Genomic DNA, 14,415 nt, shown 5'->3' on the forward strand with positions numbered 1-14,415 from the left:
ACACAAAAATCTTCTACCTTCTGCAAGCTCTAGATCACCAACTCTCAATGGGGCTCGAGTACTATTTTGGTGCATGTTCTTGCGAAGGCAGGGACCTCTGTATTAATACTGTTAGCTGGTGAAAATCTGATTGGATTCTCTAATTAGAAACCCAATTAGAATATAACTTGTACACCTAGCATCTGTACACTTATGTCATATATTAATAGGATTAGGATTCCTAAACTCATAAGAATTCTTTATTCACATATGTATGAGTTTACTGGACAGTATTAATCTCTATATCTGCAAACATGAGTTCAAGATTGATTCAATTACTGTAATGTCCTATACAAGCTTACATCCCCTGGTCCATTGTAAGCCTTTTCTTTTTGTAAGAAAAAAGAGAACAAATAGTTCTTTCCTCTGATGACCAAACCCCTTTTAAATTGTGCTTCAAATTTAAGCACAATTTAACCACGTTCTGCTATTTCTTTCTTTTTTTTTCACGTCTGCTCTTCTCTGCCTCTGCTGCTTATTTACGAACGGAACACAAAGGCAAGTGTGAACATTTTTTTCTGCCAAGGGTCAATTTATTCATTGATGCTGGCCCAACCTAGTAGTAGTTCCTCCCCCCACCCACACCACATGTACTGTCAATTAATTTTGGGCCGAATTCTTAAATTCTGTCCACAAAGGTAAGTTGTACAAGTTTACATTTTCAATCCTTCAACAATATCTGTACTGTCAATTAATTTTGTGCCGAATTTTCAAATTCTATCATAATATTTGTATCATTTTAATTGTCAATGTTTTAAAAGAATCTGCCAAAATGAAACGGTAAAATATTTTTCCGTTATTTCTATTGTAAGTTGAAATGGTATAAATAGGTTTATTTATTTTCGAGGAACCCGATAATATATTGTATGTTTATTTTCGAGGCATGCAATATGTAGAAGCTATAAAAATAAAAATAAAAAACTAGCCTAACTTCTACTTAAATAAAAGCTTGCCTTCCAATTCCTCCACCTCTCTATAAAAAGTTGCACCTAGGTTTCAAACTTTCGTTGCACTTATCGATTTAATTTCTTTACATCAATTAATCATTCCATGGCTTCTTTCCAACTTGATGACCAGGTTCTGATACAAGAGACTTTGTTTGTGAGGATATTGACCCTAAACAGGCCTCGCCAGCTGAACGCCCTTTCCCTTGAAATGCTCTCTCGGCTGTCACAACTTTTCTTGGCCTTTGAGGACGATGCCAATGCCAAGTTGATCATTCTCAAGGGTAAAGGAAGAGCATTTTGTGCTGGCGGTGATGTAGCCACCGTTCATCGTCGTTTTCTTGAAGGAAATCTGAAATTTGGTGAAAAAATTGGTGAGAAGCTGCTCACCTTAACCTACTTGGTAGCAACATGCAGCAAACCCCAGGCAAGTCTGAAATTAATTTCCATAATGTCTTCAAAATCTAGGTTTAATATATTTTTTGGATACTTTTGCTGTTAGTTGTATCATCTCAACTGGTGAATTAGTATACTGTATGGCGTATGTCACATCTGCCTAGTCGAGATGGTACAATTAGTTTTATCGTACTTTCTTTTGTTAGACTCGAAATTTTTGTATAACTTCTTTCACTACCATCTTTTCTTATTTATATTTTTTTAAACAGGTTTCAATTCTGAATGGGATTGTCATGGGAGGTGGGGTTGGTATTTCAGTACATGGCAAATTCCGTGTAGCAACAGAGAATTCGATCTTTGCAATGCCAGAAAATTCTCTGGGATTGTTTCCTGACGTGGGCTCCTCTTATTTCTTGTCAAGACTTCCCGGATTTTTTGGAGAGTATTTGGGTCTCACAGGTGCAAGGTTGGATGGTGCTGAAATGCTTGCTTGTGGTCTGGCAACTCACCTTGTCCCCTCAGCCAAATTGTCCCTTTTGGAAAAATCTCTAATTTCCAGAACAGCTTCAGCTACTTCATCAAGCTTTGATCTTGCTTTTATTTCAGCAATTATAGACGAACACTCCTTGCAGCAACCGGCTCTGAACGAGAAAAGTGCTTTACACAAAATGGATGTCATTGATAAGTGCTTTTCCAGACCAACAGTTGAAGATATCTTAAGTGCCCTTGAGAAGGAGGTTACTACAACAGATGCAAACAAGGCAGGTGATGAATGGCTAGCTTCAACGATTCGATCGCTGAAGAAGGCGTCACCGATGAGCTTGAAGATTTGTTTGAGATCCATTAGAGAAGGAAGGGTGCAGGCAATGGATGAATGTCTTGCCCGCGAGTACAGAATAAGTTGTCATGTTATGAGAGGGCAAATCAGCAAGGACTTCAGAGAAGGTTGCAGAGCTATATTGTGGGACAAGGACAAGAAACCAAAGTGGAAGCCTTCTAGTTTGGAGCTCATCACTGAGCATATGGTTGACCACTACTTCTCAAGGTTGGATGGTGATGAAGAATTAAAGCTCCCTCAAAGATGCAACTTGAATGTATTTGCCAATGCCAAGCTTTGAGCTAATTGTGATTTTGGGGTGTTCCTACCTATACCTATCAAATATTTCAATTCCCACCCTAATATTATTCCAATTTTATTCGTCTACACCCCACACCCCAGCATTTTCTCACTCCACACCACACCACGCCAACTTTTCTTTTTTTGTGTGTGTGTGTCAAAGTTTAAAAGGAGAATATGTCATTGGGTTCAAATATAAGACCAGTAATATGCAAGCAAATGTTCTTACCATTGAGCTATGGACCCGTTGGCCACAACCCCAACTTTCTCACTGGACTATATATCCAACTTGTCAATTAAATACATATGTAATGTGTTTTATACATATCTTGTTTAATATAAAAAATACACCTCCTAAATTTCTAACACTTTCAATACCATCTTTTGTTATTTATATATATTTTTAAAACAGGTTTCAATTCTGAATGAGATTGCCATGGGAGGTGGGGTTGGTATTTCAGTACACGGAAAATTCGGTGTAGCAACAGAGAATTCGATCTTTGCAATGCCAGAAAATGCTCTGGGATTGTTTCCTGATGTGGGTGCCTCTTATTTCTTGTCAAGACTTCCTGGATTTTTCAGAGAGTATTTGGGTTTTACAGGTGCAAGCATGGACGGAACTTCCTAGTGGGCTACATTGGGCTATAGCCCAAGTAGTTTCCCATTAACTGAGGCTATTATCTTGTGGCTTCTTGACAGTTTCTCACGTAAAGAATATTGTAAGTTTGAAGTCCCACATAAAGAAAAAAAAAAAATCCTAATATCCTAATTGGTCCCACATAATGAAGTATCCTCGATTATAATAAAATATGTCAAAATAAAAAATATAAATGTGAAACTTGGCCCTAGCAGCTGTCCCAAAAAAATACATGTTGCCTTTTGTATTCTTTGTTACAAAAGTCTCATAGGTAAAATTCTTGTCCCTAACTCTCCAATTTTAATAGGGTAAACTGCCGAAAATCCCCCTGGACTATTCCCAACATGTGCAGCATACAATAACCAAGGATAATCTTCAAGTTTATCTGCAGATTCATTTTCACCCTCTTCACCCTTACCATTCCTCTTACTCTTATCACTCTGCCTCTTTGCCTTATCACCCTTACCATGCCTCTTTGCCTTTTCACCCTTAGTATGCCTCTTTGTCTTATCACCCTCATTATTACCATCACATACCAGCCTCACTCTATTAGGCTCATTCTTCACATACCTTAGTCTTCTAGCACACTTGCATGCATAGTAATTTATGGCCTCTCTACATTCCTACATATTAGGAAACTCCAAACCCAAGTGGAATTTTGGATCTAAAAGGTCATGCTGTTTATTATACTGCTTGAATTTTGGCTGCCTCAAACCTCTTTTCTTGACATCTTCACCTTCACTATCTTCATGCAAACTCTCTAAGTCTGATGTATTATAACCATCAGTGTCACCCTCACCTAGTTCTTTATTTCCATCATCTTGCTCTTCACTTACAACATACCTATGAAAATTCATGTTGTCCTCTTCATCACTTTGCTCAAACTCACTATCTATGAAATCACCATCTTCTTCATCATCCTCCCCACCTTCAACTTCATCACTTTCTACCTCAATTTCCTCTGCCTCACCAAATTCTTCCTCTATCTCAACATTCACGAACTCATATTGCACATTTTCTTCATTAGCATCATACCCAAGAGCAGTGTCTTCATGATGTTTAGCATTTGCAGAGAATACTGGAGACTCAACATTTAGAGGCCTAGGTGCTGGATTTTTCAGTTATGTATAACACAAATAGCTGGCTCGGTTTCATCAACTTCAATGCTCTAAAAAAATCCTTATCTGTCCTAATTTCTACCTAGCCATGTCCTGTGCTTGTAATAGTATTGAATGTTCTACTCATCATACCCAAGGTGTTTAACCATTTCAAATAACTCAAGCATTGAAACCTCATCTGCATCTTGCCCATCAACCCATTGTACAATACCTCTCATATATAAACCATCAGCAAAGTAGCCACCGTGGTGTACTTCAAGTGTGAACATGTCAGGATTAGCTGCACAACAATTAATTTTCTCACTAATTTACTATGTACCCTATACAGTACAATATACATTTACTATCTACCCTATACAGTACACTATATATTTACTATTTACCATATACAATACCATACAATGCAAACTCAGACAAAACTCAGACAAAGAACCCGACAAACAATAAACAAACAACATGCATATGGACCACATTCACAACCCAACCTAAGTCTCAGTCAACAAACAACATCCATAGGGACCACTTTCTTCCTTTTATTATGCTTTTTCATGAAGTCCAACAATGAAATCCAACAACAACCAAGAATAAAACCCAAACAATTGGATCAAACAAATAAAATAAAGTAAGCTGCTTACTGTATTTGGGAGCTTCCCCACCATCTCTGATTTTCATTGTGTTTGTTTACCAAATCACCCTTATCCAACCTCGTTTGGAATCTTGACTCTTTCTCCCAATTCGAATCTCTCAGTTGCAGTACTCTGTCTTTCTCTCTCACCCTATTTCGAATAAGTCACTTTCTCTCTTTCACTCTCAACCTTTTTTCGAAAAAGTGAAAGAACCCTAAGTCTGATTTGGGAATTGACCATACGAAGGAAGCAGTCAAAGGGGGCTGAGGGCTGAGGTGTGAACGGACGATATTACCCTCAGCAGACGACTCACGTAACTCTAACGTGGTTTTTTTGACCGGCATTTGCATGGAATTGGGGAAAACCTAACGGCATGTGTGAAATTGGCGATTAAATTTAATACGAAGGCTAAATTGGTTGAAAAAATATTACAGGGTGGACATTTCGATAGTCGAAATAGTCCAGGAGGGTTTTCAGCAGTTTACCCATTTTAATATTTTCATTGATTTGTCTCCATAAGAGAAAGATTTGTCTCAATGAAATTCATCATTTTACGAATAAGATGAAACGAAAAAGTCACAAAGATATCATTTGATAGATAGGTTGATTAGCAACAAGATGGATTCAGATGACAATAACAAAATATTTCAATTCTCTCAAGGATCTCAAGGCACAACTTCAATAGGTACACTTTTAATTATGTTGTTAAACATATATTCATTTTAATAATATGTTTTTTTTAATTGCATCTAATATATATTTGTTTTATGTTAATTTTTATTAGAAATTAGTCAATGTATGAATTGCATGATTTATATGATTTACTGTATACTTTTGTTTTCGCCAAAATTTTTAGTTAGCCCACTTGTTAAAAAATTCATGGTTCCGCCATTGGGTCCAAGGTTGGATGGTGCTGAAATGCTTTCTGATTTCCAGAGCAGCTTCAGCTACTTCATCTAGCTCTGATCTTGCTTTTATCTCAGCAAATATAGACGATTGGTTTATAAGGAGTTGGGCTACTCTCTCCATTGGCAATTGGTTTTGGGGTGGAACCTCAACTTCCTTCATGGTGTCAGAGCAAGGCTTCACGTGTTGGGCCCAACTGCCACACGTGCTCCCATGTCACCCAATATGTGTTGTCCACGTGTTAGGCTTGAAATTTCGCCACACGTGCAGGGGCGTGTTGAGAGTGTTTGTCCCACATTGAAATGTTAAGGGACCTAGCTTGAGTTTATAAGGAGTTGGGCTACTCCCTCCATTGCCAATTGGTTTTGGGGTGGAACCTCAACTTCTTTCAAATATTCACTGCAGCAACCGGCTCTGAATGAGAAAAGTGCTTTTCACAAAATGGATGTCATTGACAAGTGCTTTTCTAGACCAACAGTTGAAGAAATCTTAAGTGCCCTTGAGAAGGAGGCTACTACAACAGATACAAACAGAGCAGATGGTTAGCTTCGACGATTCGTTCACTGAACACGGCTTTGCCGATGAGCTTGATGATTTGTTTGAGATCCATTAGAGAAGTAAGGGTGCAGGCAATTGATGAATCCTTGTCCGCGAGAGTACAGAATAACTTGTCATGTTTTGTGAGGGCAAATCAACAAGGACTTTAGAGAAGGTTGTAGAGCTATCTTGTGGGACAAGGATAAGAAACCAAAGTGGAAGCCTTCTAGTTTGGAGTACATCACGTATCATATGGTTGACCAATGCTTCTCTAGGTTGGATGGTGATGAAGAATTAAAGCTCCCTCAAAGATCCAACTTGCCTGTATTTGCCAATGCCAAGCTTTGAGCTAATTGTGATTTTGGGGTGTTTCTCTACTCTATACCTATCAATATTTCAATTCCCTCCCTAATGTTATTCCAATTTTATTGGTCTACACCCCAACATTTTCTCATCCCACACCACACCACCCTAACTTTTTTTTTTGCTGTCAAAGTTTGAAAGGGGAAGGGGGAGAACTAATCTGTAAGCAAATGCTCCCATTGAGCTATGGACCCGTTGGCCACCACCCCGACTTTCTCATTAAAATATATATGTGCAACCAACTTATCAAATAAACCATACATATATGATGTGTTTTATACATATCTTTACTTAGGCTTGTGTATAGGTATATAATTGGACATGTTTATTTCATTCCATACAAAATAAGATAGTATGGATATGTTGAGAGTATCCCACATTTACGGATCATAAAAGCTTTTGCGAACAAGATATATTAAGAATATCCCGCTATAAACCCTTATTACGGTATCTCAGTTGCAATATTGCTTGAAAGATTTTGGACCTTCCTTGGAATGAGTCAAGTATCTTTGTTAAAAAATTTGGTAGGTGTCCAATGACGATCTTCGGAGACTCGAGAAGAAACATATATTTGGGCTCGTATTTGGGCTTTGAAAATGAAGCCAGGTAGGATTGAACTTCAGAAGAAAACTGACTGGGCCAGAATTTTATGCTTTGGGTTTGGGTGGCCCAAGAAGATTTTGGCGGCACCAGTTTCTCAATCGCAAGTAAACGATTAAAAAAACAAAACAAAGCAAAACAAAACAAAACGCTGTTTCTTCTTTCTCCTTTGCATGACTGACGACTTTACTTCCCAAAAGCCAGAGCTTAGAGAGAGACGGGGCTCACAATGTCTACTTCTGAGCCTTCTGATAGTGTCGTGGCAATGCTCATCGATGGTGAAGAAGAACAAGAAGAACAACAGCAAACCGATGGTCAAACTCCAATGCCTAAGCGCCCTGAAATCCTGCTTTCTCAGTCTTCGAATAAGAGGGACGAAGGGGAAGAAGGTACAAGGAAGAGGGTTTTCAGTGTGAGCAATTCGGAGGGGTTCTTTTGCCCTATTTGTATGGAGTCGTGGTCGTCCCAAGGCGATCATCAAGTCAGGTTAGAGATACCATCTTTTGGGTTCCGTGGAAAAGTTTCGATTTCATTGAAAATTTGCTGGTTTTTGTTTTCACGTCTGTTGAACTTTTCTTTTTGTTGTTGTTCTTATAATAGTACACTCTCCCAATTGTTTGATAATTTTGGAAGTTTGTTCTCTTTTTTTAATCAGTAAAGTTGTGTTCTTTAGAAACGGATTGTTGATTACATTGGGAGAAGCGATTGTGTTACTTTTAATGTCATTGTAAATTTTGTGGTTTTCTTGTAGAAGCTGTTTTCCTCCAACAATTGGTAGAACTGTGCCTCCTTTAGAGATAATTTGCTCTTTCATTCTAATAGTTTACTTGAAACCTGCAAATAAGATCATTCTAAAACTTAAGAATCAATGGAGGAGATTCAGAAATATGCAAGGAAAAAGAAAATACTTCTACCCGAAAATTTGAAAAATTATCACCTTGCCAGGGTCACCCACCCTAAGTCTTTTTCTCAAATTAAACCCAAGACCATCTCAGAAGCAGAGAAGAACTCAATTTGGGAATCCTAATGGTTCTATACGGTCCTATCTCTAAATTAGTAATTTTTCTTTTCTCACCATTCTTTTTCCACCAGGTGTTTCTACGTATCATATCATTTGCAAATCACATTGGCTAAGCTCATTCTCTATGTCATTTGGCTTTTATTCTGATACATTAGTTGGCATTCCGCTTGCGATTTTAAGTATGGTTAATGCTCATTTTCTCAGTATATTTTGCTCAATTATGGAAGTTGTATGGCTGTGGTTTGCAGCTGTCTTCCTTGTGGTCATGTATATGGCATGTCTTGCATTAGTAAATGGATTCAGCAGTGTGGTGGAACGTCTGCAAAGGTTCTTTCTGCTCCCTTTTTTTATTTATCATTTGTCTACATTCATTTCACCCATAATTTTCTTTTGTAGTGTCCACAATGCAATACAAAGTACAACTTGAAGGACATAATAAAGCTTTATGCATCACCAGTAGTTGTGCTTGATGAAAGTCTACAAAAGGTGATAATCATGTATCTCATGTTAACAAGTTTCAAATATTAATGATGGATATTGTTTTGAATAAGAACTCTACCTCTGCAGAAAGTTAAATCACTTGACGCTGAAGTCATCTCTCTCAAGACTGAAGTAAGACTACCAATTTTCAGATTAGCAAGCTGCATATTGTTTGGTTTCTTAGTTGCAATAACAGTTAAAATTTGGTTGTATTTTTCTATCTAGTTCTTATCACTCATTTATTATTGTTCTTGCACATGATCCATCATTCTCTGTCTTTATGGTTAGGCTTTTGGTTACGTATATGGCCCTCAGCCTTGTTAAAATGCGGAAGAAAGGGTTGAGCAGCTATCTGTTTAATGAAAAGGGAAATATGAAATATCTCCCCTAAATTTTGACTGGAGTTCCAGTGTCCTCCTAAACTTTGAAATTGATCAATGTTTCCCTTCAACTTTAAAAAATAAGATCAGTACATCTATTAAACCACACTTTTCACCCATCACTCTCTCTCTCTCTCTCTCATTCACTACTTTTTCTCTTCTTATTGTAACTTTCATTGCATTGCATGCATGCGGCTTCCAGTTATAGTGTAATGTTCTCTTTCCAGTCTAATGTTGCAAAAATGTGAATATGGACTGTAATTCAGGCAAGAATCAACCTAATCAATGGTTCATACTGACAATCTGACAACATAAGCATCTTAAGATCTGCCTCTAGTCATAATATTATTGTTATAGTTTCTACTAATGCATCATTATATTTATCAACTTGCAAAATTTATGGTCTCTTACCAGGACAGCCACTAAACAGCGAGTTCTGCTAAAGTACCAAAACCACAAAACATGCTGTAAAATTTAATGTCCTTTTATTGTTAAAGTACCTATTATTCAACAAGGTCTTAACAGCCATTTCAATCCCATCACCAACAACCTTAGAAGTGGCAGAGCCAGTAGTCTAAGTAGGGGCAGGTTGGGTCTTTAGGGGGTAGGCAGGGCCTTGTTGAGGGGTTGGATATGAGGGTTGAGATAGGCTGAAAAATTTGCTTATGAGTTTTTTCCTAGCAGCCTGGGCTATAGGTCGGCCTAGCGAACAAATACTAACCCCTGAACCCTAGGGTGCACAATCCCATAATCGCCTCCATAAATCACATTCTTTTATAAAGCCCACTACAAAGAGAAATTTTAGGCTGCTAGTTTAGTTCCTTAGAGCATCAGCTTCTTGCAAAAATGTTAAAGATTGAGACTACAGCTGCTTCTTCCCTCTCAGGTCAGCACTTTAATGGGGTCAATGTTTGTGATAATCCTAACTTTTTGATCCTCTGACCAGTAATGGACAGCCGAATTTTCTTTGCACTTTTTTAAAGTGTGCACGTGTGTAACACACGGGCACACGTGCCCTCACCCTTTTTTCTCCTCTGGTTGCTACATGTGCATGAGCGAGTATATTAATCCTTATGATAAGATTGTTGTGATGATTGAAAATCAAGTACTATATAACATTGGTAACTGTTTTCCTAGGTTTGGTTTGACATTCATATAAGCTTGAGAATGCTTTGATGCCTTTTCCTATCATGTGCAGAGAGCTTCTTTACTTGATATACAAGATGATTTGTTCAGTGTACAACAAAATTTAATCAAGGAATTATCCAACCTCAGGGAGGTATAATTTGTTCATATTGTTATTTCTTAAGCTAAATTTTCCTTCGAGAGATATATCTTCTTAATTTCCTCTTTCTTATGGTGCTGGGCATTCATTCTCTGTGATCAGTTAAGTCACGGAGGACATTAATGTATCCTTTTGAGTTTAACAACAAATTTTTTAGTGTGTTTAACAGTTTTAAATTAAGCATTTACTATTCTGTTTATGTTATCCGAGTTTGCTGTTCAGATAGTCCTAAATCCCTCCTTTGCTCACTGCTTTTGCACTTATGAGCCCATTTTGGTTTTGTAGAAGCCTTGCTGTGGGGATGATGCACCTTTAGGAGAGACAGGGATGGAGCCCTTTAGTTTTACGTCTGCTAAGGGTAATCAGGGACAGGGAGCACAATGGGGTAATATTTCTCTTTGAGAACTTTACCTTGCAAATTTCTGTTCGGTTGGTTGGTTGTTTCTAATAGACTTAAATAGCACCTTTTTGTTTTTTTGGTCCCAAGATTGAGCATACTACAGCTAGCGCCTGTTATTGTGATCCTAAGAGGTTATATATAGTACACATAGTGTAAATCATCTTTCAGATTCCCAATACAATGTTGTCCAAGTATTACACTGGGTAGAAGGCTAAGGGAAAGCAGATTATCATTCTTTTAAGTATTTCAAATTGTTATGCATGTGGATCACCTTAGTACAATCATGTTTATATTTTGTCCTTCATAATTTGAATTTCTGCACCTCTTTATTTATTTTCAAATGATTTTTGGTGTCTAAAAATCTTTCTTGCATTGTGAGCCGCCTCATCATGGTCCAACATGGCACAAACATTGATTGTTTCTCATTTTAAATTATGTGTATAATGATTTAGTGGATTTTTTTTAATAGATGTTGTGTCATAATGCAGATCACTACTTTGCCCATAATTTTGGCAGACAGGGAATTCTTCACTGGAAATTTCAATTACAGGTGCATCTATTCTTATTCTTTCTCCAACTTTATTACATTTCAATTTGATCTAGTTTGATATCTTAAGCTTGTGATCCATGACTTTATTTTAAAATTTTGAATTCATATGATGTATATTATTTATCGATGGACACTTCTTAAACCTCCAAATAAAATAGTTGGCTTTTCAGGCTTGTCACACCTTCACCTTTACCATGAGTTAAAGTTTAGGAGGCTGATTCTTGGTTTTGTCATTTGAATTGTTCTCTTCTGTTAGTTACATGTCATTTGTTTAATCACAATAGATTTAACATTGACAGCATGAGTTGGCAGTAGATGGTGCAAGGCTTTTTGATATGGATGCTTCTTATCAAATTTTGGTCCTTGCTCGAAGGATATTGGGAATGGGTGGCACACACATGCTGAAGAAAGTAATGTTCTTTTTGAGCCCCAGAAAAAAAAAAAAAAGAGGAAAAAAAAAGCTTGCACCATCATGTACATGTCTTTGAGTTTATTACTTTTCCAGACCTTGTATGCATAATCGGTTTAAGATTTCTGTTGCCACAGGTCAACTTGATCAATCCTTTAGAAAATGAAGACATACAGCTTCCTCCAGGTACAAAAGCCATTAAGGACCTACGTGTATCCCCATGTGGTAGACTCACCCTTTTAGCTTCATTGGGAAAGAAATTATCAATTCTTAGGTTCGCCTATTTTATCCTTTTGGCCAATGTGATTCTTTAAGTGCAATTTGTTGTTGGAATTTACGTGTTTCTTTTTTTGTTTCAGCATGGGAAGCAACAATTTTGTCATCAATTATGACTTACCGGTACAAAGTTTCCTTTATTCTCTATATTGCAAGTCTCGAGAAGAAATGTTGTTGTTTTTCTGCTAGTGTGTGATGTGCGTGTCTATCGGACTTCCTTAACTGCAGCACATCCAATTTTTTTTTGTTTTTAAAATTTTGGAATAAGTGTTGTCTGTGATCGAATCAGTGGCCCCATGGCAGATTACAGGGATCTAACAGAAGATTGGATCCCTGAATTGGGACTTCTAAAAAGTTCATAGTCATGTGGTATTATTGCTTGCGTATATTGTATTATGATATTCTGTACTTGCCATAATAAAGCAGAAGGATTTTCCAGGTCCTATTTAGCCAAGTACTCATGGTTCCAAGTTATGGAGCCACGTATAATTAATTTTATATGGACTACTATTTGTTGTACTACCGTTACCGTTTGTTTTTCTATTTTGTCTACCATTTTCTGACTAAACATGGTATATCCAGGGCCAAGCATGGTCGTGCTCATGGGATCTCAACAGTCCACATCATATATATACTGGTTTACAGGTTTGATCCTTAACTATTAGTTATATGCTTATAATCATTTGGGTCTGTTTATGAAGTGGTTATAAATACATGATATGATACTGCATAGTGTCATCTTAAATATTGTAGTAGCAGATCTGTATCTGTTCACCCCTTTATGTGTCCATTTTTGGTTGACATGATGATTTTGGCCTTCAGTGTGTTATTCGTTTTAACTATTCAGTATCATGCTATTATAATTTGATAAATATTAGTTTATTGTTGGAATGCTGATCATCTCATTCATAATTTGGCAGAATGGTATGCTTTTAATGTTTGATATGCGTCATAGCCAAACTCCTCTGCACTCTTTCATTGGGCTGACCCCCCGGCCAATTCATACTATACACTCCCTTCGGCAAAACCGTGCTTTCAGTCACAGAACTCAGAAATTGCTCACTGCCTCTTCCAGTGGCCCTAGCGTGTGGAACATTGGTAGTCCTAGTGAAAGGTTAGTCTTATGAACTTGTTATGATTTGTCCATTTGGTTATAATATGTTGTGTTGGCTCTTCTAAAAAGGCTGAACTTCTCGCTGTTAAAAAGTTGAAAAAGCTAAAATAAAATAAAATGTCAAAATGCTCCATATATGGTAGCATGTTCACTTTCTAGTAATAGAAACAGCAATGCTTAAAGACAACATGTTATGAACTGGTTGACATTCTAACTAACTTGTATCTAAACATCTCTTGAAGGCCCTTTCCGGTCCCTGGATCAGAGGATCAAGGTGCTTGTGTATCAGTAGCGTACAGTCCCTCAACTGATGACATTGTTGCTTCATATCGTCCTAAAACAGAGACATCCAGTAAGACTGGGGGTTCTCAAGTTCTTATCAAGAGGGTAGCTGGTTGCTTTTATCATAAGATTGGATCTGTGCCAGTTCATTTGAGTGACTTTCATCTGACAAAGTCTGCCATGGTAGACATACCGAACTGCTACCCATTGTTTGCGTATGGTGACGAAGTGACCCGTGGACTGAAGCTGCGGGAATTGCCAAGTCTAAAAATGAGCCAGAATTTTGAACCTCATCAACATCCTATCCTTGATGTGAAGTATGCACGTTCTCAGGGAAAAGGTTTACTTGGTTGCGTGAGTGAAGACAAGTTGCAACTTTTCTCAGGAGAGGTCTGATTGAGGTGCATTTTTATTGTAAATAGTGGTGCTAAAATATTTTCGGAAATCGAGAGGCAAAAAAAATTTCCAGCAAAAAGAAAGAGATCCGCAACTGCAAGGATTCACCCATCACAGTCCTCCATCAGTAGTTCACTACCAAGCATCATCTGAGCTTAAGATTTACCAGTCAGCAGTGGTTCTCATAATCATAAGCAAAGATTTATCGTCCATGTGGAAATTTGAGGAGGCCAATAAGAGTTAAGCTCTAAGTTAAACGTCCCGTCTTTTTTTGGGCCCGGAACTGGTAGTGATATGCTCTTCTCTGGTGATGGCTTTTGGTCTGGTGATATGTTATGTTCTACAGCAGATTTCCCACAGCTTCTCATTCATGAAAATATTTTTTTAAAATGAAATAACTCGTTTGTTCCGTAAATGAAATAACTCTTTTGTTCTGTAAATGAAATAACTCTTTTGTTCTGTAAATGAAATAACTCTTTTGTTCCTCATGAAAGCTTCCACTACACCAAACTTGTCGAGCTCACCATCAAGAAAAAGAA

At 37.5% G+C, this 14,415-nt stretch overlaps 2 protein-coding genes and 1 pseudogene across 3 annotated transcripts; all 3 read left to right on the plus strand.

The window, feature by feature from the left end:
* The first annotated feature begins 1,034 nt into the window (after positions 1–1,034).
* On the plus strand, positions 1,035–2,862 carry LOC110765548 (3-hydroxyisobutyryl-CoA hydrolase 1-like). Its single transcript, XM_088248110.1, has 2 exons — positions 1,035–1,410; positions 1,649–2,862. Exons 1-2 carry the CDS (start codon positions 1,090–1,092, stop codon positions 2,495–2,497), a joined length of 1,170 nt encoding a protein of 389 aa, XP_088104236.1. The 5' UTR covers positions 1,035–1,089; the 3' UTR covers positions 2,498–2,862.
* Positions 2,855–6,668, plus strand: LOC110765533 (3-hydroxyisobutyryl-CoA hydrolase 1-like; annotated as a pseudogene).
* Positions 6,669–7,428: 760 nt separating this feature from the next.
* LOC110765535 (uncharacterized) lies at positions 7,429–14,369 on the plus strand. 2 transcript variants are annotated; one of them, XM_021968673.2, is made up of 13 exons: positions 7,429–7,769; positions 8,553–8,631; positions 8,701–8,790; positions 8,872–8,916; positions 10,363–10,443; positions 10,735–10,834; positions 11,338–11,399; positions 11,699–11,809; positions 11,946–12,082; positions 12,168–12,207; positions 12,667–12,729; positions 13,005–13,198; positions 13,441–14,369. In XM_021968673.2, the coding sequence occupies exons 1-13, from the start codon at positions 7,513–7,515 to the stop codon at positions 13,874–13,876; spliced, it is 1,695 nt and encodes a 564-aa protein (XP_021824365.1). In that variant the 5' UTR covers positions 7,429–7,512; the 3' UTR covers positions 13,877–14,369. The 2 variants fall into 2 exon arrangements, with proteins under 2 accessions (XP_021824365.1, XP_088105538.1); XM_088249412.1 differs by lacking the exon at positions 11,699–11,809.
* The last annotated feature ends 46 nt before the right edge of the window (positions 14,370–14,415 follow it).

This window comes from Prunus avium, chromosome 2, assembly GCF_965620075.1.
Source record: "Prunus avium chromosome 2, drPruAviu1.hap1.1, whole genome shotgun sequence".
Taxonomy (NCBI): Eukaryota; Viridiplantae; Streptophyta; class Magnoliopsida; order Rosales; family Rosaceae; genus Prunus; species Prunus avium.

What these genes read in the sequence shown, in the direction of transcription:
- LOC110765548 (XM_088248110.1), top strand. Translation starts at nt 1,090, where the DNA reads ATGGCTTCTTTCCAACTTGATGACCAGGTTCTGATACAAGAGACTTTG. An exon ending in CAACATGCAGCAAACCCCAG is followed by an intron (nt 1,411 to 1,648) that starts GCAAGTCTGAAA and finishes TTTTTTAAACAG; the next exon opens with GTTTCAATTCTGAATGGGAT.
- LOC110765535 (XM_021968673.2), top strand. Translation starts at nt 7,513, where the DNA reads ATGTCTACTTCTGAGCCTTCTGATAGTGTCGTGGCAATGCTCATCGAT. An exon ending in CAAGGCGATCATCAAGTCAG is followed by an intron (nt 7,770 to 8,552) that starts GTTAGAGATACC and finishes TGTGGTTTGCAG; the next exon opens with CTGTCTTCCTTGTGGTCATG. An exon ending in AATTATCCAACCTCAGGGAG is followed by an intron (nt 10,444 to 10,734) that starts GTATAATTTGTT and finishes TTGGTTTTGTAG; the next exon opens with AAGCCTTGCTGTGGGGATGA.